Genomic DNA, 21,853 nt, shown 5'->3' with positions numbered 1-21,853 from the left:
GAAGAAAATAGGTTTGCTGTATGAGCTAGGCATGGCCTGAGTGCCCTTAACAGGTACTGAGACTCACAGTACAGTGCTCTGCAAATCCCCTTATGGCCTGAGAGCTGCATCTCCCTATGCGTCAGCTAAAGCCAAGTCTAGAAGGGCCTTCTCCATTACTGAGAAGAAACATCTACTTTTTGAGCAACTTTCTCAGGATTCCCTAGTCCTAACATGCAGAGACCCAGAATACCTGACAAGGCGTGATCCAAAGGGTTAATCTTACCCTCAAATATACCCGTGTACCTTCCTGCCTCTAAGCAGTTTTCAATTGGCTGCTAATTCTTGGCTGTAATTTAATAAGTAGTTACTATTTAAGTATTTCACTATTTTGCTATGTAATTTGGTAGACCTGCTGCCTACCCAGTGCCCCTGCTTTGTGATTAACTGTCTTCCCAACAGCACCTGCTACTCTTTGAAGGCAAGAAATACTGTTTTGTAGAGAAGTCAAGCCACAGTCTTCAAAAAGAGTCTCCTTTGCATATATTTATACTTGCATACCCAATCCTCTGCATTTACCACAACTGGTATGTCCTTATCTGCCCAAAATCCCTATTGGCTGCACTGTACATTGGGATCATAGCGAAGTTCCTTGTTTTCAGACTTAACACTAACAGTAACACATAGGGAGCTGGAGATGAAGTATTTATCCAGTGAAGAGAATCATGGTACAAAATCAATCCGTGCTGATTTGCTACCATGATCAGTGGGTAAGTCATACAAGATACTTGCACTTAGAAAATGTCAAAAAAAAAAAAAGAAAGTACTAGAAGCATCTGAGGAGAAACGGAGAGGTGAGATCACCCACAAAAATAAATTTAAATGGTAACTTATAAAAATATAATGTGGATTTCTTTGAAAAATCTCAGATATCACAATCAGAAGTACAGCAGTTCTGAAGTAACATTACAATAAACCTTGAGTGCAACATGCTAAACCTGTACATCCCAGTTTCCTATCTGCAGGCAGAAGTAGAACTCGCCTGCAAACTAGATCTGATCGGTATCTTTCCTCCTAAGTACGCTCTAAGCTTCAATTCCTAATAACCTGGTCTGGAGGAGACAACTCCATGATCTCTAGAACAGTGATAAACAGTTTAAAAACAGTGTGCTTGGGGCTTGCAAGAATCCTCAGACACGCTACTACAAATACACTGAGCCTTTAAAATTACTAGGTTGAATCTGTCATCAAACCAACTTTCACAAAGCTTTGGCTTTTCTGCTTAGAAATGAACTCAGTATCATTTCACTCAGTCATTAGCTGGGATTCTTTAGTTCTGAGGCAGAATTCACATGCAGTCGATACAACTGAAGCACAAGCTGAGGGGGTTTGCTAAAATAAAACTGTAGGATGTCAATGCAAATCGACTGTCAGTGCAAAAAAAGGTATTTCAAAGTGTAATAAATTAACTACACAACATCTAATGGACAAAAGGGATATTGATTGTTTTCCAGTCCACTTCTGAAAACAAAACAGGGGAGAGAGGGGGAACTAGCTCAGACAGCTATTGAGAGTTGTCCAACTAAAAGAATTTTCGTGTAGAGGTGTTCTAAACTTTATGCTTTATTCCCTGGCCAGGACTGATTTTCCCTGGATATCAGGGATTCACTTCAGCAAAGTGCAGCTTCACAGGGAAACATCTGCATCACAGCCCTAAGAAGGATCCCAAACCAGCAACTGCATAGTCTGTATGCGAAACTACTCCATCTGATAGATATTTTTTCTCATATAGATGATTCTAACAGTAATATCAAATTAATGTAACAAAAACCAAACAGGTAGAACTGTGGCTAATACAATTGTGCTGGGAAAAGCTATGAAATAGTCACTATGATTTTTATCATGTTTCTATGAGATAGAATTAATAACCTTTAAAGTCTGTTTTACTTCAACTTCTGAGCACCATTCCACATTTGCAAAGTGCATTTCTCATCCCAGGAAGAGTCTTCTCCAGCCCACCAGTATTTCCAAAGGAAAAGGGAAAACAACACAGCAAAAGCTTCAAAGAGGTGAGTGAATTATTTCACCCCCTTACATGTGCAACATATTCTCTCCTTTTACAGTGACACAGTACAGAAAACAAGATGTAATTAAAGCGGTTCCTTTGCCAAATGAGAGGGACCTCATAAAGAATTGGCACACAATTCTGATTAGAGCTTTCTTGTCTTTAACAAAGCTAAACTTATAGGATGTAATGCAAACAAAATCATTCAGTGATTTTTTAAAGGCAAGAGACTGCAAAGTGCTGAGCCTGTAATCAAAGGAATGCTCAAGTCCAAAATAGCAATATTGAAGGAAACAGGGATTTTTTAGGTAGTACAGTGCAAGCCATCATGCAAGAGAACCAAAAAGCATTTGCCATTTTACCTTATACACCAAGACAAAAAAGCTTTACTTCAGAATGGCTTTTCCTCTGGTCTACCCAAATGGACAAGTCTGTTTTTAGCCACGGACCAAACAAAAAGCTCACACGTTTCAGAATGTGCTTTTGAAATTTAGTATGAAAATTGTTTTTCTAAGGAAGTGATTTTCACTTTATTATGTTATATTGAAACTGTCTATGCAAGGCAGATAGGAAGAGAATCGGACAAATCCAAGAAATTTTTCAGTTGGAGAAAAAATTAAGGCAATCAAAATGAAAATTAAAAATCTGTGGTAGTACAAGCTAAGCATGAGATAAAGTCCACCATTAACGTGCAAAATTTTAAAAGGAGGCTCAAGGCCCACTCTTAAAAGATTCAGCAATAAATAGACTTTACAGTGCAGTGCAAATCCAGATGCTGTCTCTCACTGTACTCACGTTGCTGATTAACCGAATGCACATCATTAGCAGAACAGCAGAATTAATTCAAAGAGAGCCAGGAAACGCCACATGAAGCCTAGGTGCTATTCTGTTGAGCTGCAAGAACTTTGCTAGCCACTAACCTACGTCTCACAGTATCCAGCTAACTCAGCACCATCCCTACTGAAGAACACCCCATAAATACCTGAGGTCAGAATTCCCTTTCTTCTGAATAGAGTTAGAACTCTCTGACAAACTGTGTGAGAAACACAGTTCCCAGGAATATGGATTACAGACAGCTCTGCAAGATGTATTTTGAAAGGATGGATGTGGTATTGAGGTAGCTGGAAGTTGCATATAGAAACAGCAAGAGCAGGTATATTTGTAATGCGAGCTGAACCTCAATTGGCATGAACTATCTTTAAGTACGCGGCTTGTATGAGGATAGCATGCACACAGTACAAAGGGATCTCTGTTCCACATCTGGGTGTTGTACCAGGAGCAGAGGGCGGAGGGAGGGAGGTGAAATCTGTGATTCTGATGGGAAGATGCAAGATGCTGGCATCTGGCAATCATAAGAGCAAATGAGGTAGAGCCAGGGCCCTGGCTGCCTGCCAGCTAGGGCGTATGCAGGGATCACAAGAGCTGGTAACCGCCACTGGGAGGTCAGGATGGTAGGAACAGAATTACAGCACGCTGTCCCACTTGAACTGAGAACTTCCAACTTTAGAGAGCATAACTGAAACTCTACCAAAACATTCTATGATTAATTTTAAAAAGGTATGCAGTCACGCTTCATCACAAACGACCAGGTCCACAAAACATCCAGACCCACAGGTCCCATTACATTCACTGGGAGTTCAGCCTTTGAATGCCCTTACAGTTCTGACCACACATTTTAAGTTGGACTTTCCCCCCTTTTTTTAAGCACATGGTACAGGCCTTACTTTGAGACAACTCTCTTTCTCTCATGACATTTTTTAGAGTTGCAGTGAAATGCAAGTCTTGCATTTCACTGCAACTCTTTATGAGCACTACAGCCTGCAGTGCCTTACCCAGCAGCACTATCTCTAAGTTTCAAAGATAGTACTGATGTCTTTCTGCAGCTTGTACCACTCACTTCAGCTGCTCATCAGCCTGCTCCAACACTACCAACTCCACTTACAGGCTGTTGACACGAACTTCTCTAATATGACAGACACAGGACAAGACAAGATTACAGATTCTGAATGAATTACTGTTTAAGCTCAGTGCTAAGAACATTTTAAGCAGCTAGATTTGCTCATAGATTCTCACATCAATCTCAGCTTTTTAAAAAGCAAGCTTTTCATCATGTGACGAGAAACAATAGCTTTCTTCAACATGAGAAAGAATACACCCACTATTTTTCCATGTTCTGTAATTCAAAAATAGGTCAGCCTATTAGCTTTAAAGCTTTAAAAAAAATCTAAACCAAAATATAAGGTTCAATTTCCTTTTTATTTTTTAAGCCAGACTCAGAGATTGAAAAGTTTCAGACTAACGGCTACCTTAAAGTAATAAAAGGGGGAAAAGTTTTTGAATTATGGATCTAACATTGCCAGAACAGACTGATTCCATGCTAAATTTTTAAACAGAGAGTAAATTTTTAAACACAGATTAAATTTGAAGCATTTAAATAAGACCATCGTATTAACTGTGTGGCAATTCAGAAATGCCAGAGGGCCTATAATTTGTCACACTGCACATACAGACCTCCCTGGCTTTTCTTTATTCTATAGGGCACCCATTTAGAATGCAAACAGGGGCCAAAGCAAACCTGAGCAGCACGCCCACCAACTCAAGAGACTTCCTATATTTAATGTGAATCAGACAGAACCAACGCATACTGAAAAAGCGATCAGAAAATCACATTGTTTTTCACTCTGTACTTTAAAAAATGTAACTCTGGAGGCTAAAATTACTCTTTTGACCCTGTTCAGCAGTTAATGACAGCAGAAGTATAAGCAGCAGAGTGTTGATCCTTAGCATTTCTAGGCACTTTCTGCGAGAGCTGGAGGAGCACCTTGTATAGACGGTGTGAAATAAGGTCCCTCCATGCATCGGTGCTGCAGTCACAGTGCACAACAGGCACCGATTTGCCAGGAAACTCCTAGTGGTGCACCTGAGTTTCAACCAAAGGAAGTGACACAGCTTCTGAAGTCCAGACTTCAGAAGGTCGGGGAGGTGAGAGACACGGGAGCTACCACAGCCGCTCACGCTCATCCAAAGGCTGACTGAACAAACTCAGGGATCCGAGCTGCTTACAGCAGCCTAGCATACCACTGAACCACACCCTTCAACTTATTTCCAGAAATCCTAACATGACTGTAGTCTAAGACTGTCTTGGGGTTTCCATCTGAAGTTCAGAACCTGTAAGAAATGCTACTTGCAGCATTCTGCGCTTCTCAGGATTCGTTGTCCTTAGGCTTCAGTGGAGTCCTGCTGCTCAAACAAACTCAAAGAAAAACTGCTGGTTTAAAATACTGCTAAGTAAGTCAAACCCTCCAAAAACTAACTCCTTGGACATATCCCATATTTGCAGTCACTTCATCCTGAACTAATTTGATTTTAAAAGTAACGGTAAGCAAGTTGCCAGTTACTACTTTTAAAGTATTTTGTTGTTGTTGTTGGGGGAGGAAGAGAAGGAGAAAGGGAGGGAGAAGAGAAAAATCAAGCTATTTAGCTTTCTAACTATTTAACATAAAATCCAAAGGAGCTCCATCTGGCAGCCAGCAGGATTTCTAAATAATCTAAATAGTATCTACATAAGAACCAGGCTGTCTAGAGAGTAAGACAATTTCAACTTTTACAGCCACAAGAAGCCTTTATTAACATAAAAGGAAATTATATATATATAAAAAAATTAAGTCAGAACAGGAACAAGAGTCTGGCAAGCTGACAAAGGACCCAGGAATCTCTGCATTAATCTTGAAGTGCAGCTTTTGACTTTGTCTGCATATAGTGCTGTATACTGTGCGGTTTAAAAGAACAAACAGAACAAACAAACAGAGCCTTTCAGTTCAAACAACTGTAGTATAATAAAACCAGTTCTAGGAAAAGATTCAGATTTATTAAAATCAATACATTATTCCTCACTGTGCAATACAGGCGGACCCCTATTGTTTTAGCATAGTGGAAAATAGTAAGTAATTACACAGACTTCACTGAGTCATGGAGACTCTTCATGTCCATAGACATCCTTCTTCATTAAGAAAATGGTTCATAATACCATTAATTATGTCAATTAAATATACCTTTGAATCACTCTTTATATAAAATTTTGATAATTCATAATTTCCATGCAAATAAACACCTCTCCACATTTAATTTTCCGAGTTATTCCTAAGAAGGAACTGGCCTTCCATTTCATACCTAGCCTGTAAATTTTTTGCCCCATTTGTGAACAAGCCAAGCCTGGTGGCATTTTGGTGCATTGCACAAAATACTTCATTGGCCTGGATGCCACTTCCAAGCTGCCACTCGGATTTTCTTTTAAGTGTCTTGGCACAGAGCCCACGAGTGACAGCAGCAGGCCCCAGAAAAATGTGTTGTACTGATCCTGTGAAGATAGGGCAGGCTTGGAGCTCTGCTCTTCCTGTAGCTCTTCTGGGCTCCAGGAAGAGAATTTCTATGTTTGTCAATGCCCATCTGGCACCTTACATGGGCAGCAAGAATAAAGAATTGGAGTGAAATGTTCTGCTCCCTACCATCTGCTTCCCCTGTAAAGTCTACACAAAGAACCTGATGGGGAGGGCAGTAAGGAGGGAGAGAGTTAAAAAAAGAACAAGAAAGCACCTTAGTTTACCATCCAACTGTTCTGGCAGGTACACGCTTTTGCCTGTACTTCTCACGTCAGCCCTAGACACCCACTGTTCCCTACAGCAGTACAGCTGCTTGACACAGCATCTCAAACACTGCTAGCCCAATGTCTTCACAAGCATCCAACAGCCTGGAAAAAAAAAGATCCGTTGTTGAGATCAGCTTTATTGGATCAACCTCTGTTGTATCTAGAACAGGAAAATTCCTGTGGGTTTAATAGGAGGTATTACCCTACAGATTTTCTCTGGTTCCACCTCCTTTCCCATCAGCCACATCCCCTCTTGCTGCAAGGCTGCATACACCATGTGTTGGCTCGACCCCTTCTGTCTCTGACAGAAGTTTGGCCAAAAAGAGCAGATTTTCTGCTACTTTGATCATTTCCTGTGGTAAAAAGTGAAGGGAATTATCTGACCCATGGTCATTTTTTTTTTCCCCCTCTTAGTTTTGAAAAATAACAAGGATTTACATTTGCAAGTTCCCTTAAATAGCGTACTTGCTTTTCAATAGCACTTTGCTCCTAGCTTACTGGTTGTCTCACAGAGCTTTTAACTTTAGAATCAGAAAACACATCCCTATGATGTCAAATTCTACAATTCAGCTACTGCATTGAACCAACACAAAAACTTAATTACGATGAAGAAGCAACCAAAAGGTAGTATCAAATTCACAAGCAACACAAAAGCGGCAACGTCTACCCTGTTAAAAAATTCTCACATTTAAAAAATGAGCTTAATTCTCTTTTGGTGGGGATAGTGTTATTTTTGGCTACCAACATGCATTGCATAATGTGTTTAGAAATACATTAACCCTTTTATTAAATACACTGTTAGAGGAGATCTATGATATATGTGATATAAGCAGCCTGAAATATTTTTCTTTTCATAGAATCACCAAGGTTCTAAGTCACAATCCAATGCTTGTCTAATCCTGTGTTGAAATAGTGACACTACCTGCCTAGCTAAACAGTGTAAGCATCTGGGCAATGAGGACCTCAAGTAAGAGGCCAAGTGATCATTAGTGAGTCTATGTGATCTGGAATTGCACCCTGACAAAAAGTCCATCATATATTTTTTTCTGTCCCAGAAAATACAAAATACGAATATCCCTACTGAAACGATGTCTCATATCAGAATTCTATAGAAATACATTCCAAAGCAATTATTCCAATATACATCAATTCTTTATGAAGTTTTTTTCCTGTTAACCATTAGCTCAGAATACATCAAAACAGACGTTTGCATTCGTATCAAAAGCCCTTTGTTGAACTTTGCTGCGTTAAAAACATGTAGCACAGATTTTGCCTTGAGCTGAGGCCAGAGCAGTGCATGTCTACCTCTGTCATCAGTGGGAGTTCTACTCTGGAAAGAAATGAGGAAGTTATATACATATTTATATACATATGTATTTCAAAATACACTCAGAAGTTGGGGTGGGGCAGGGTAGGATTTACAGTACCCTTCTTACAAACAGAAATTGTACTAAACCACTTAAAATATCACAACAGCACAAACTGGCACTAACATCATTAATAATATATTGCCTTTCATAGGCAGAGGTAATAAAGAAGCTGTGCTGTGATCCACTCAACCTCATTAATAATGTAACAATGAATCAAAAAGAATCTAATTAGTTCAGCAGTGCCAAAAATGGTTAAGCAGAAACACAATTAAGAAACAGTAGGACATTTTTGTTTTGTTTTGTGTGTTCTTTCTTGTCAGACATGTTGCAGAGCTGCCCTTCAGAATCCCCTGGTGTATCTGGAAGCAGCCCCAAATTGGGGCACAGTAACGTGAGAGCACCAGGCTAGACCAGGACGGAGGCTATGTGTGTGGAGCAGGCCCTGCCCCAGCCGTGGGCCCTGCAGGCCTCTAGCACCGTCCCCACACGTCCCACACGAACTTCTGCCCCATCCAGGATCTATGCAAAGGAAGGGTGGAGCCGGTTCCTCACCTCCCTTCAGCAGCCACACAAGATAGCACATCCTGAAAGCATTATGTTTGCTGCAGCCCCTTTTTCCTCCTTCCCCTCAGCGTAACTGCAGAAAAAAAGGAAGGGCAGGCTGGGACACTATCTCGGCTTCCACGCAGACATGCTGGAAGGGAGGGAGATACAAAGGATAGCTGAGCAGACAGCCGCAAACACTTAGGAGGCGCGGGACCTCCCTGTAGATGGCCTTGGCTTCCTCTGAGTCCCCTGGGAGTCCTACAGCTGTGCCTGCCATCCAGATGGGAAAACGTGCATGCATGCATGCGAGAGTCTCTAAGGAAATACCTGGGGAGGGCTCCTCAGCTGGATATTCCAGCAAACGGGATTATCTAAGTCAAGGTTAGAACAGTATGTGTCAGTCTGTACGTGCATGTGTGTGTATACATGGACAGACAGATACGTATGTACATGAGAGAACTTTCTCACTACACTGCATGCATGCCTCTGCAGCACACAGTGATGGAGTCAGACTGCAGCACAGAGTGTAGTATGAAAGTCACACCCATTCTCCACAAAGACAAGTGCAATTCACTGAAGTCAAGAAGTTTCATTTCAAAATAAACAAGACCTGATACTGGGGTCCACTGTGCCGAAGGAAAATTGTTTTTTCTGACCCTGAAGATATATAAGTTTAGGATGTATCCCCTTTGACAGGAGGTTCTTGTCCACTACACATTTTACTTATGTTTGAAATTAAGTAAAAGCACCACATGCAGGACAAGACAAACACAAATGCTATGAAGGAGAGACCTTTCACTGACTGTTCTATATCCATAGCCAAAGACCTACTTCTTTAAGGAAACAAACAGGACAGTAGTTGCACAGTAAAGGTTTAAACCACAGTAACAACAGTTTTAAGGTACATTTTCCAATAGATTTCAACATTGTTCAATTTGCAGACCTGTAAAAAAAATCCAGTTATGCAGTGAAGCTGGGCAGACAGATGAGGCCTACTCAGCCAAAGACCTGCTTTTCATATTTACTTTTCAGGGAACATACAGAGGGCAACAGATGGCACAAGCCTACAAATATCAGGCTGAAAAGGTCACTGCAGTTACACTAACTACTGTGGTGTTCTCTAAGATCCACCCGCAGTTCCCAAGGAATCCAACTGGAGTTGGACCAGGCCTGAGCATTAGCTAACTTTACACGATATCTGCAGCATCAAATTCCATGTACTTTTGACAGAAACCTGCACTGAACAGCTCCAACACCAACCTCTGAGCCATCAGTGCCCAGTCCAAACCTTCACACTCCTACACTGCATAAGCAGGTAGGCTTTCTCATCCCAAGGAGTCCACAAGTTTCACACACGTGGCCTGCGACATCTGCAGAAGTTGAAATACACGAGCGTCTCCAAGATAACATGGAATGCTGATAAAGACAAAGCCAGCCTATGTCACTGCGCAGCAACCACCAGAGCCCTGCAGATAGAGTAATCCCAGTGCACACAGCTCCACAAATACAATGAAAGAGTATCTCTATCACAGACATCCGTCCTGAGGAGGCCGGACAGCAGTTAAGAAAATAAAGAACTGAATTGAAGCCTGTATGCTGCTGTCTAGCACTAGTTACATTTGTACCACCCATTCCCTGGGGAAAATGACACAGAATGCAAACAGGCCTTGTTGTTCAATTATTCAAGTATTAAGAGATTCACAGAAAGACATCTGAGAAACATAACATTTTAATAGATGAAATAAATACTCCAGTACATGCAAGATAAAAACTGACATTGGAAAAAAAAAATTAAAAATCACTTCTGTTATAGTGTAATTTTTTTGTTTGTTTGTTTAAACACTCACAGTAGCTTTTCCCCCAGTTTGGAAATCAACACATGGAAAACATAATCACAACCTCCAGTCCTTCCACTCCTACACACCAAATGCACTTCTAACCTAACACTTGATGCAAAATTTAAAAAAAGTCATACAAAACAAAAACAAACAAAATAGTAGCTACATCCATCATCTACATGGTGGTGTTTTCTTCTTTTCATTTTTAAAACGAATGAGAACTGAGGTAACCTTTTTCCTGCACAACCAAACAGTAAAATTTAGAAGGGAAATTTCGGAAGACAAGACAAGACAAACTTTAAAAACCGCACCCAGCGCGATTAAAGCTATTTTCTTTTCCTTTTTTCTTTTTTTTCTTTTTTTTTTTTTTTTTTTTTTTTGTTAGTTCAGATACCCCCACCTCCCCAAATATAAAACTTTTAAACAGTTGCTATTACCATCTGTGTGAAGATCTGGTTGAATAAAGGAACATTTATCTGCAGGTACTTGCTCAAAATAAAAAGAAGCCCAAACTGGCTACCTTTGTTAGTACGTATAATTTGAATATGCTGTTCTGCTTCTTCACCACGTGAAATCAAAGGATTGGGCCCATCCAAGCGAATTCTTTGGTATACAAAACAGGGGTGAGGAGGTGGGATATTATTTTCCTTTAGCAATGACTGAGATCTAAACAGAAGGTGTGGGGGTTAATTCACAGAATTGGAGTTCACTGGCGGTAAAGTCCTGGGTGAAGATCTTTCTCTTAGTGCCTGAGATAACAGGTTGCAACCATCCGAGACGGCGCAAGCTGAGTTCCTCAACCTTTCCCTGTAATCGCTCATTTTGGTGCTACTTTCGGGGTGTTGGGCTATATCCCTGAGGCATTGGGTCAGGAGCACACAAGCAGAAACCACACTCATGGCTCCTCCTAGGATAGCAGTTTGCACAGCTTTGCCCTCCGGATTGATGGTGGCAGCTTTACCCAAAAACTGGGGCTCAGTGGCAAAGCCCACCAGAGCATAGACAGACTGCACCAAAGGTCCACTGAACAAGACGCAGCGGTTCCTGGTCAGCTCGCTGGGTGAAGTCTTGACCTCCTTGACACACGCCAAGAGGGCGGAGGCGCTGGTGCTCATACATTTGACACTGAGTTTGAACTGCTCCTTAGCAAATTTATCCTTGGATTTCTCACTGGCCAGCACACAGGCGTCTGTCAGGAATTTCAAGTTCTTGGACATGTTCTGGGAAACCTCCAGCAGGAGCTGAGGGCTCATATCTGCCAAAGGGGTGGTCTTCAAGACCCCGCAGCCATGCTCCACCTCGTGCCGACATCGCGTCACCTTGTAGCGATCCACCAAGCCGGGCATGGCAGGCTGGGCCCCTGGAGTCTCCACTGCAGCCAGATAGGCAGCGTGGGCAGAGCACTCGGTCAGGGAGACCACCAGCTCCCCCATCTCCATCAGGCTTTCCCCCACCTCCCCGAAGCGTCCCATATTGAGCTGGCTCTGGACGTCGTGGGTCAAGATGGAAAGTCCTTTGGTCCTGGCGATAATCGTGTCCCTGCACTTCTCGAAAGACTCGCCGAAGACAGACAAGCTCTCAGTGTTCACCGGCCTGGTCTCGCTCGACAGCAGAAGCAGATCGGCCACCAGTTGCATCTTGATCTTGCAGTGGTCGCAGATAGAGATGAGCTTCTTCCTCTGCAGGGAGCTGCCGCTGGGGATGCCGCCGCCGGACACCTCGCTGCTGGACTTGCCAGAGCCGCCGCTAGCCATAGCGCCGGGGGGGGCCTCGCATGCCGCTCGCTACCCCACTGCCGCCGCCTCTGCCGCCGCCCGAGCAGTCCCGACTGAGCCCGGCAGGATCGCTCTGCCTTTTCCGCAACATCATTCCATTAATCGCCGGGAGGCAAGAAAAGGCTCTGGGCGCCGGGGCTGCCGTGCTGCGGGGGGCGAGCTCCGCCGGGGCTCCCGCACCGCTCCGGCTCCAGGCTCCGCTCTACGGCTCTCCAGCGGCGGCTCTGCGCTGACCGGGAGCCCCCGGGCCGCGCTCCGGCATCGTGCGGCTTAGCAATACGTATATATATATATTTCTCCCCTCGTCTTTGCACTTCCCTCCCTTCCTCCGGCTGCGGGATCCTGCGCAAAGTTCCCTTTAGGAAACGGAATAGCCCGGAGGAGTGGAGCTAAAGCGGAGCTAGCGCGGGGCCGCAGCCCTGGGGGCCGCCCTCCCGCCGCCCGGGCGCTGCTCGCAGGGGCCGGAGGGGCGGCGGCTGCGCACCATGTGCCGCCCCCGGCGCGCCCGCCGCGGCCCCGCGCCGCCGGCTCGCAGGAAGCGCTGCGGAGGGTGTGGCCCGCCCGGGCCGGGAGGGGAGAACGGGGATAGAGAGAGAGAGAAGGGACCGTGGGAGGGGGTTTGTTAAAAAAAAAAAAAAAGAGGGAGGGGAAAAAAAAAAAAAAAAAAAAAGCCACGCAAAAGGCAAAATAAAAATAAAAAATTAAAAGAGCCACCGGATCCGGGCGCTGGGGAGGGAGGGCGGGATCCGCTCCCCTTCCTTCTGCCGCTGCCTCACTCCTTCCTGCCTCGGTCATTCACGCGGCCGCCCGCCGCCCGCCGCCGCTTCATGCCCGCCGCCCTGGGCCCGCTCGGCGCCGCCGCCCCGCCCCGGCCGGCCCCCGCCGCGCCGCCGCCGCTCCAACTTAGGCTCTTCCCGCAAACAAGGGCGGGGGCTCCGCGCTCCGACCGCGGATGCTGCATCCCGCCCGGCCCCGCGCTCCTCCTGCCATGTTCCGCCGCCGATCGCCAAGTCCCGGGGAAGAAAAATAAAAATAAAACGAAAGGAGGTTCTTTTAAATTCCCTTCTCGGGCTCTCAGACAAACTATTGGGAAGAGGCGGCCGCGGCGGCGCTGCCAGCCAGACGCTGCACGGCTCTGACGGAGGCTCTCCCCCTCCCCGTTGCCTCCGCCGTAACCTCGCCGGAGCCTATCGCAATCTTTTGTGCGGTGTCACCGCCCTCCGTTTAAACGCTGCCCTCCCCCCCGCCGCCCCGCTCCCCGCCCGTCGCCTCCCGCTCCTCCCCGGCGGAGGGGGCAGCAGCGCCGTGCCGCGACGGCGCCGCCCGCGCCAGGCACCGGCCGACGGCAGCGCCGACCGCGACGGCCTCGAGGGCCGCCGCTCCGTATGGCGCCCCCTCGCGGCGCGCGGCGAGAGCGGAGGGCCGAAGTAAATAAATACAGCGCGTGGCGGAGAGCAGCCGTCGGGTGGGAGGAGGTGGGGATGGGAGCGGAGGGACGGGCATCTTCCGGCAGCAGCCGCGTTGTGAGGTGAGTTGGCCGTATGCGGCTCAGGTGCGCGGCCTGGGGGGGGAGGGAGGGAAAGAGGGCGGGGGGGCAGCCGTGCTCTGGCTTCCTTTTCTTCCGTTTACTTTAAAAGTCTTATGTTTTGCTAGCCGTAATCGGTGGTATAAACATCGTTACGCTTTTATTTGCATATAAATATTGCCTTTAGCTGCTTGTAGCATGAAACGAGACTTAAACACGTTTTTTTTTTTAACCATGGGAAATGAATTTGGTGTCCCTGTTCGAAGGTCGGCTGCCATTGGTTAGAATGGAGCAGGGAGAATGTAGTCTTCCTGACGTTTACTTTGTGCATGGGGAGCCCTGAAAAAAGCACTTTCTTTGCCTGTTTCTGCTCTGGAGCACACTGGGAGTTGCATTGATGTTAATGGGAGGGTGCTGGGCTCAGGGAGTCTGAGGCAGACAAGTAAATGCCATTAAATAATTAAGTGAAAACTACTAAGTATGCTGGAATGAGTTTTAGGAAGATGGGCTTAACATTCCCTGGAAGGAGTCCACGGGGAATGAATGTATCATTTGGTAAACGGTGGTGATGAGAATATTGATGTCACACACATGAGGCTCTCTGCTGTCGTGCAACATCCCCATCAAAATAACCCAAAAGAATGAGTCCATGTTGAATCCATATTTTGCATTTGTTACGCACCCTTCTGCGGCCAAATATCAGTGCTCTTTCTCTCCTTTCATTCAGGCTTTCCAATTCTGGCAGTTGGTTACGTGCATATAGCAGGCAGCATGCATCCAGAATATATTTGTCCCAGCTCATGTTTACACAAAGTCCTGCTATGTTCATACTGTTGCAGGGGTAGGAGTGACACTGCTGTGAATGGAAGTTAGACCTGCAGGCCAAAACCAGTGTCACCCTGGCACAAGGAGAGCCCACCTAATGGCATACTTTTTAAGATCTCCAAACAAGTACAAATAAGTACATTTCCTCACCCACTGCCTAGAGGAGTCCTTGGCCTTCTCCGCTTGCAGTGAGCGGGAGGAACACAGTTCTGGGAGAGGTAGGGTTAACAGGATGCACGCTTTGTGGGGTGGAGGGGAGCCCTTATTGTAGAGCCAGGATGGATGGAAGGGCAGATAGGCAGCTGTGGGTGTGTTGAAAATGGGCAGTTCTCCACCCATCTCTCCTCGCAGTAACAGCATGAGGGAGATTCTGTTTACCTAAATCAGATTATAGTAGTTTAATGGAAGGTCACTATTTGGGCCTGAACAATTTTGGTTTGCTGCCAACAGCTCATTTTCAAAACTATAAATAGGAGTGATTTCAGACTACTCTGACAAATAAAAATCAGTGGGCAGCAGAAGCCAGCTGAATTGTATTGCAGAATATTTCCAGATATGTCCTTCAGTGAGGCAGTGAGAAATAATGTAGCATGAGGAATGCCTTTCATAAGAATATTAACCTAGTTTCTTTTAACGAGTAGTGACTACATTTAATGAGAGTTTGAGTATTTCATTTTAGAAACCTTTGGTCTCGTGCCTGGCTAGAAGAGGTGTTAAATGACCTAATAATCTTCTCCATTTTTAGATGCTGCCGCAGGAGTCTCCATATGGTTTGTGTCATTGCCCCAGGACAAAAGAGACATCCAGGATTTGGACAGAGTTTCTGCTGCTGTTCTTCCAAAGCCTCCATCCCAGCTGCTCACATCAGGAACAAAGCGAGGCCCTAACCCTTGGCAATTCCTAGCAGCAGAAAGGGCCACCAGAGCTAGCGGTTAGTAAGAAGTAACCACTTTAATATAAAGCAAATATTCCTCAAGCTTCTTCAATCTGTTCAAAGGATTGTTTTAATGCTTACCAGCCTTGGTATTAGCAAGGGGCAAAAGTGGTCATTACTGTAATTTGGTCAGTTGCTTGACTCCAGATTCGTCTAACCAGACGTCATTTTGCTCCAGTAGTAGCCTCAAGTGTTCTGTTCTTCTGTATATATGTAAAAATATGATGAAGAGTGACCCAGCCATCTCATTTGGCTTGCATTTTGGAATTTAAAGAAATAGAAAATAGAATCATAGAGGTTGGAAGGGACCCCTGGAGGACCATCTCTCTGCTAAAGCAGATTTCCTGGAGTAGGTTGGTTGCGTAGGAAAGCATCTGATTTTGTGTATCTCCAGAGAAGGGGACTCTACCACCTCTCTGGGCAGCCTGTCCCAGTGCTCTGTCACCCAAACAGTAATGAAGTTTGTATGAAACTGCCTATGTTCCTGTTTGTGCCCATCGCCCTTTGTCCTGCTGCTTGGCACCACTAAGAGCCTGGCTCCATCCACTTGACTTGACTCACCGCTATAGGTAGTCTTTTTCAGTATTATCACTAAGTGGCTATTTTTAGTGAACCTGAGTAGGTAGCACAATTATGAAATGCATTGTGAGAACAAGCTGCACATTGTTTAAGAAAAAGAAAAAAAAAATCTGTGCTGTAAGGGATGATAGGAGGGAGGAGGGGTAGGAACCACTTATACTTGTCCTCAGTATATCCATAACTAACCGGTTCTCTTCCGCCCCTCATGTAGTGACACTCCAGTGAAAAACTATTTCCTTCTGTTACTTTTATACAATTTGCAGGCCATTATTTGACCATAAACACATAACCTTACTGTAAATGGGAGCCTTGAAGACAGATTTGCTTGTGTCTAGTAATTTGAGTAGCACTGAGGAACAGCTACAATATGCCTTAAAGGCCCAGCAGATGTATCTGCATTGTTCAGGATGAAAGCTTTACTCAGTGATTTTCGGGGTGGGTATTTCTTAAGTTCTTTGCATGTCTCTGGGAGGATTTGTGTATACCTGCTTGATTTCATGGCTGCTGAGTTCAAAAATGCCGTGCAGGACTTGGGCAGCCATGAATCAGTGTACAGACTGAGGAGACATGAAAATGAGGTGATGAGGCTTGGCTGTAGAAAGATTTTTGCTGTCAGTCTGAATGAAATAACACTGTGGGACTGGAAACAGCAGGCACTGTCAGATAGAAAGGATTAAAAGGCTTTTTAGCATGGCTTAGTAGTGTACAGAAGATTGGCTTACTTGTGATAGATCTTCTTTTGTCACATTGATCTTTATTTCGCATTGTGCTTAATACAACAAAAACTGGAGTCTGAAGTATTCTTTCATGAATCGTCTCACACAATGTGTGCCTTCTATTCTTACAAAAATCTTTTTTTTTTTTTTTAAGAAATTGATTTTTTTTTTTTTTTTTTTGCCACTATAGCCAATGTTGAGTCATAGCTGAACAATACTGAGTTGTAATAATTTTATGATCACTGTATGTGGCCATGTTGATGAGAGGAAGGCTATGATAGAATGAGCTACACTACTTTATGTTACTTTCCTGTATGGATGTATCGATCTAACATAATAGGGAGCTAGCTGATGAAGGAATAAAAGGCAATTCAATGTGTCAGCTGTATGACTAAACCCATGAGGTGGTAATTACAGGATGATAGCTCCTGTTCTAGGGGATGCAGCTGGCTTGTCAGGCTGGAAACTAGAAATGAGGGAAGGATGATGTTGGCAGAGGCTGACAAAGGAAATTATTTGACACAGAGCAAGACTTAGCAAGAGAGGCTGGAAGAAGCTGGGCCTTCCTTTTGCCAGCACTGGAGCAGTAGGTATGACATACAGAAGGAAAGGTGTGTGTGTTGACTGGTTTATTGTTTTTAAGATTTATTTTGTCTTAAATGGTTGGTGCTAAGTGTTTTGTGATTGGTGCTTACTGTCTTTACTTCACGAGAGACTAAAACTGCAAGGCCTGGGTCTGTCTTGAATCTGCAGAGATAATCAAGGCTCATACTCTGGGGAAGCAACCTGAGAACTGCTCTGCCTGTAGCTAAAGAAGACAGTGTGAGATCTGGGGGAACAGTTAGCTGATCTCTTGTGAGAACAAAAAGGCAAACGCATGAGTTCTGCTTTTTCGTCTTTGAGAATGATTAAATTAAGTAGTTTATAGAACTTAAGAGCTTAAGTAGTTTATAGAACAATGGGCATGCTTTCAGACAGACTCAAGCTTGGTGTTTGGATGTTTTGTTTTTCTTTTTTATGGCATAGTTAAAAACACAGTATCTGAAGAAAAAATATTGCATAAATAATGGTAAATATCAGTTATGCCTAAAATACGTATTAGCTGCTGCAACTGAACGAAAATACAGCAAAAGTAGGTTTTATTTTGTTCTCTTTTATTCACTGTTTATTGTACAGCTGTTCTCACCACTTACCATATATAATCAATTGGTTGTCTCCTGCTGTTAATATGGATATTTAGTACATTGAAATTGAAAAAAGACATTTTTGTGGTAAGGAAAATGCAGCTAAAAAACTTGTCTTTTCACAAGATGGAAGGTTGTGCCATGTTTTATGCCAATAAAACAGCTATTAATGGCTTTGTGCCTCATATTCTTGTCTACCATCCATGCATACAGTTATCCACCGTATGTCGGGTGTTTTATAAGGTGAGTGCTAGGAGCAGGAGATGCAACATAGCTGCTTGTGTTCATTCCCCCTCCAGGTGTTGGTGAGCAGCAGCAGGCACAGGTTTGTAAGCACTTAATGGAAGAAAGGCAGATGCCATTGGTAAGAGTGGTCTGGCATAAACAGGAATCCCAGACCTTCCCTTCAGTGTCTTTGGTCTGAGGTGTTTGTCTGGCGGTTGTTTTCTTTGTATGTGTTTGAGATCAAAGGAGAATATGGTACTTCAAACAAAATGTGCAAGGGCCCACCCTTCCTGAATTGCACTTTTGATAATGTGTTCAGTCCTGCTGCTGTAATACTCCGCAGAAGGGTTTTTTCTTTCTTTTTTTTTTTATAAACTCCACTCCTTTTTATTATATGTCACAAGAGAATTTTAATAGATGTTTTTGTAAGATTACTTTACAGTCTCTGATCCTACACTTCTTTCCACATAGTCTGTGAGAGGAGCCAGCAGCTTTAACTCATCAGAAGTTTGTGTGATGTATTACTTACAGTGGATGTAGGTGCCAGAAGTGACCTGTAAACCTAATACTAAATTGGGGCTACAAAATTAATTTCACTTAGATTGTGGAAATTAGACTAGAAATAGAATTCCTCTGGGAGCTGTGTAAACCTTGACATTGATTTAATGTAATTCTTTCCTTAAGAGGGTAACTTTAAATTGTATAACAATACATAGTTTTAACCAGCACATATTTCTAGCAAATTGTGCAGTAAGACAAGTATTAACAGGAACATTCAGTGGTATTTCTGAATTTAAAGATCAGTGTGTAGCTCTGTGGATGCTGACAAGAAGGTCAGATGTCATACCCCTCCCTCCCCCTCTGCCCCCCCACCTGATCAGATAGGTCAAGTTATAAAGCCTGTGTGTCATTGCCAAGCATCTCCATTCAGTCCATAAATTGTAATTTATAATATACAAATTATATCCAAATCACACTAATTTACCTTGACTGGGGAGAATTTGTTAACTTGGATCCAGCAATTAAAGGTCTGATTAGCTCCAGAACAAAAATGTTTATTGTGTTACTGAATGGCAAGTGAGTGTTTGTTTTATGCCTTAATTTAGACTGAAATTATTCTGAATCATTCAAATGTTTATTTTTGCTCTGGATGACAGCATATTCTATACTAAAAAGCATATTTTCTTCTTGAGATGTAGAAATATTTTGTTGTTTTTAAAGGGAACATGTATAGGTTTCTTTCTTCAGGTTATTGCCTGAGCAGGCTGTTTGTACAAGTCTGATTTAACATATGCACTGTCTTTGCACGAGAGCTCATGCATTAGATTACATTCACGAGGGAGAATTTTGAGTACTTAAGCTTAATTTCACCTATTAAAACACTAATTTTGTATGTTATACTTTAAGTAACTTGAAATACCCTGACACCCTGTAAAATATTTGACTGTTTTAAGCAGTAAGAGCGCTCTGAATGTTCGGTCATCTCAAATTTGCTTCAAATTTTCTGGCATCTGTTACTGACCAAGTCTTCTGTATTATTTAACATTGTATTGCCATGGTCCTTTGCTAAGCATGTAGGTGCAGAAGCAATTCTAACAACTATCTGACTGCAATCAGAGTACAGCTGCACACCAGACCTTAATCATTTCAGTTATTCTGAGTAACTGCTTACAGTCTGCCTTCTGCAACACCTCATTCATTTGAGCCGCTGTTAAACATTCTCTTGTATGAGAAGAGTTTTTAAAAGGAATTACTTCTTCCAGAAGTGGAATATGGTGATAGCAGGTAGCCCTTGTATTCTTCCTCCCTTCTGCATGCTTAGGGCTAATCTTCTGATCTTGTTAGTTCCTTTTAATCTCTAAATTGTCTGTATGTCCTCCCAAGACAGCTCTGCCCTTTCCTTTCCTTGATGATTTCAAGTTGTTTGTTGTTTCCAAGGTTAACTGTCAAGGGACAAGCTGTAAGATCATGCATATTTCCCCTACTGTAGTTATTTGCAAAGAAAAGTAAGCTATGATGAATGAGCATCCACACTAAAATAGAAAATCGCATACGAAAATCTACCACCCCCAAGGACTTGAAAGGGCTTTTGGCAGCTAAAAAAATACGCATGTTCTCCTAACTCATGATGAATAAAGGGACAGGAAGTAAATTTTGCAGAAATACATTTTTAAAAATTAACACCTAGATTTAAAATTAAAAAAAAAAAAAAAAAAAAAGCAACAGGACAGAGAATCCCAAACTTCATTAGCAGAAATTGAGAAGATTCAAGTTGTCCTAAAATTGCAACCTAACCCAACCATGTGAAAACATTTTACATCAAGAGGGGGAGGTAGATTTGCACTTCTTATTGAATTGTAATGTTATCTTTGAAAATACTAAGATAAAAATCGTATGTTTTAGAAGATGAAATGACACCTACAGCTTGAAACATCTCCTGACGTGACAAATGGGGCTTTCAAAATAAAGCAGTGAACACTTTGTATTTGCAATTTACAATGACAGTAGCCATTTGTTATCAGGTATGTTCTGTACTGTAACCATAATAGTGTTAGCTGCTAAGACTATGAAAACTTGTAAGGAATATAAGAATGCTTAAGGAAAAAAAACAAAAAAAACAAAAAAACATTTATGTGCATCTATAGATGCTTTGAATGAAACACATCATGTTTCAGTGGAAAAAAATAATTCAATTTTATTTCAGTGTGAGTGATATGTATTTCTAGCTGTGTGGCTTTTTGTTCTTGTACAGGAAAGAACAAAGAGGCTGAATAAGTGTTTGAATTGCAGCTGACTCTGTGGAGAGCATATGTACTTTAAACAAGTTCTTCCTCAGCACAGAATGCTGCTTGGTAGTTGCAAATTTAGAAGTAAGCATGAAAAAGCCTCCTTTCAAGTTAAAGCTTTTATATGCATGACAGATACATAGGATTGTTTGGTGCCATGCTGGAAAACTGTACTACTTGTTCACTTAACAAAGGAAATTGGATTACTCCTTAGATCTGCATGTGAATGTCGCACCAGACATTAATGAATGTCAAGTTGGCCTGGTTTGCTCTAATAACAGAAAACAGTTGAAAATATTTCCCAGTAGAAATTCAATAAAAATGTATTTTTATACTGCTTAGTCCAACATTCCTAAAATTGATATATTTTTTATTTTAGTGAATTTAAGCATGATCCAATAATAACAAAGTTAGCAGGAACATGCCTCACTAAAACCTCATTGGGCTGTGGGATGTAGTGTATAAATATGACATTTGTTATACCCAATGAGAAGGCACTGAGCAAATGTGCTTGTTAGTGACTTACTGGACAGCTTTGTGAGAGGCACTTGACTAAAACCCTGTTCCAGTTATTGTATATTTAACAAGCTCCATGAATAGCTATGGCCTAACAGCTTCCTGTTTCTCAACCGTACTGGTGGTGTTTCTGAAACATAATAAAACAATAATCTCCAGGATGGTGGTTGCAGAGAAGAGTGGTTGCTTATCAAGGCTCTGCAGTCTTGCATCCCATCCCCTCTGCTGCTTGTGGAGGCTTGGAGACTCAGTTTTTTCTACTGCACGAGCCCTTGGCAGCCATCTCCCATCAGGGCCTTAATCCTTTCAGAAGTCCTGGATGCAGAAAGCATCCCAAACCCACAC

The 21,853-nt window shown here is 43.0% G+C and overlaps 1 protein-coding gene and 2 long non-coding RNA genes across 3 annotated transcripts in view; 2 read left to right on the top strand and 1 right to left on the bottom strand.

Moving 5' to 3' along the window:
* The window catches only part of LOC125698278 (uncharacterized), a 30,999-nt gene extending 27,270 nt beyond the window's left edge, over positions 1-3,729 (top strand). The window contains exon 8 of the long non-coding RNA XR_007379151.1: positions 1,978-3,729. This is a non-coding gene — a long non-coding RNA (uncharacterized LOC125698278). The remainder of the gene's footprint in view (positions 1-1,977) is intronic.
* Positions 3,730-10,316: 6,587 nt separating this feature from the next.
* On the bottom strand, positions 10,317-12,721 carry TLNRD1 (talin rod domain containing 1). The gene has a single exon (XM_048956435.1). It carries the CDS (start codon positions 12,195-12,197, stop codon positions 11,130-11,132), a length of 1,068 nt encoding a protein of 355 aa, XP_048812392.1. The 5' UTR covers positions 12,198-12,721; the 3' UTR covers positions 10,317-11,129.
* An 829-nt stretch (positions 12,722-13,550) lies between these two features.
* On the top strand, positions 13,551-20,425 carry LOC125697980 (uncharacterized). Its single transcript, XR_007379035.1, has 3 exons — positions 13,551-13,746; positions 15,314-15,499; positions 18,281-20,425. It is a non-coding gene; the product is annotated as an uncharacterized LOC125697980 (long non-coding RNA).
* Positions 20,426-21,853: the final 1,428 nt, after the last annotated feature.

The sequence above is a fragment of the Lagopus muta genome, chromosome 10 (assembly GCF_023343835.1).
Source record: "Lagopus muta isolate bLagMut1 chromosome 10, bLagMut1 primary, whole genome shotgun sequence".
NCBI classification, from domain to species: domain Eukaryota; kingdom Metazoa; phylum Chordata; class Aves; order Galliformes; family Phasianidae; genus Lagopus; species Lagopus muta.
This window is presented reverse-complemented; position numbering and strand designations above follow the sequence as displayed.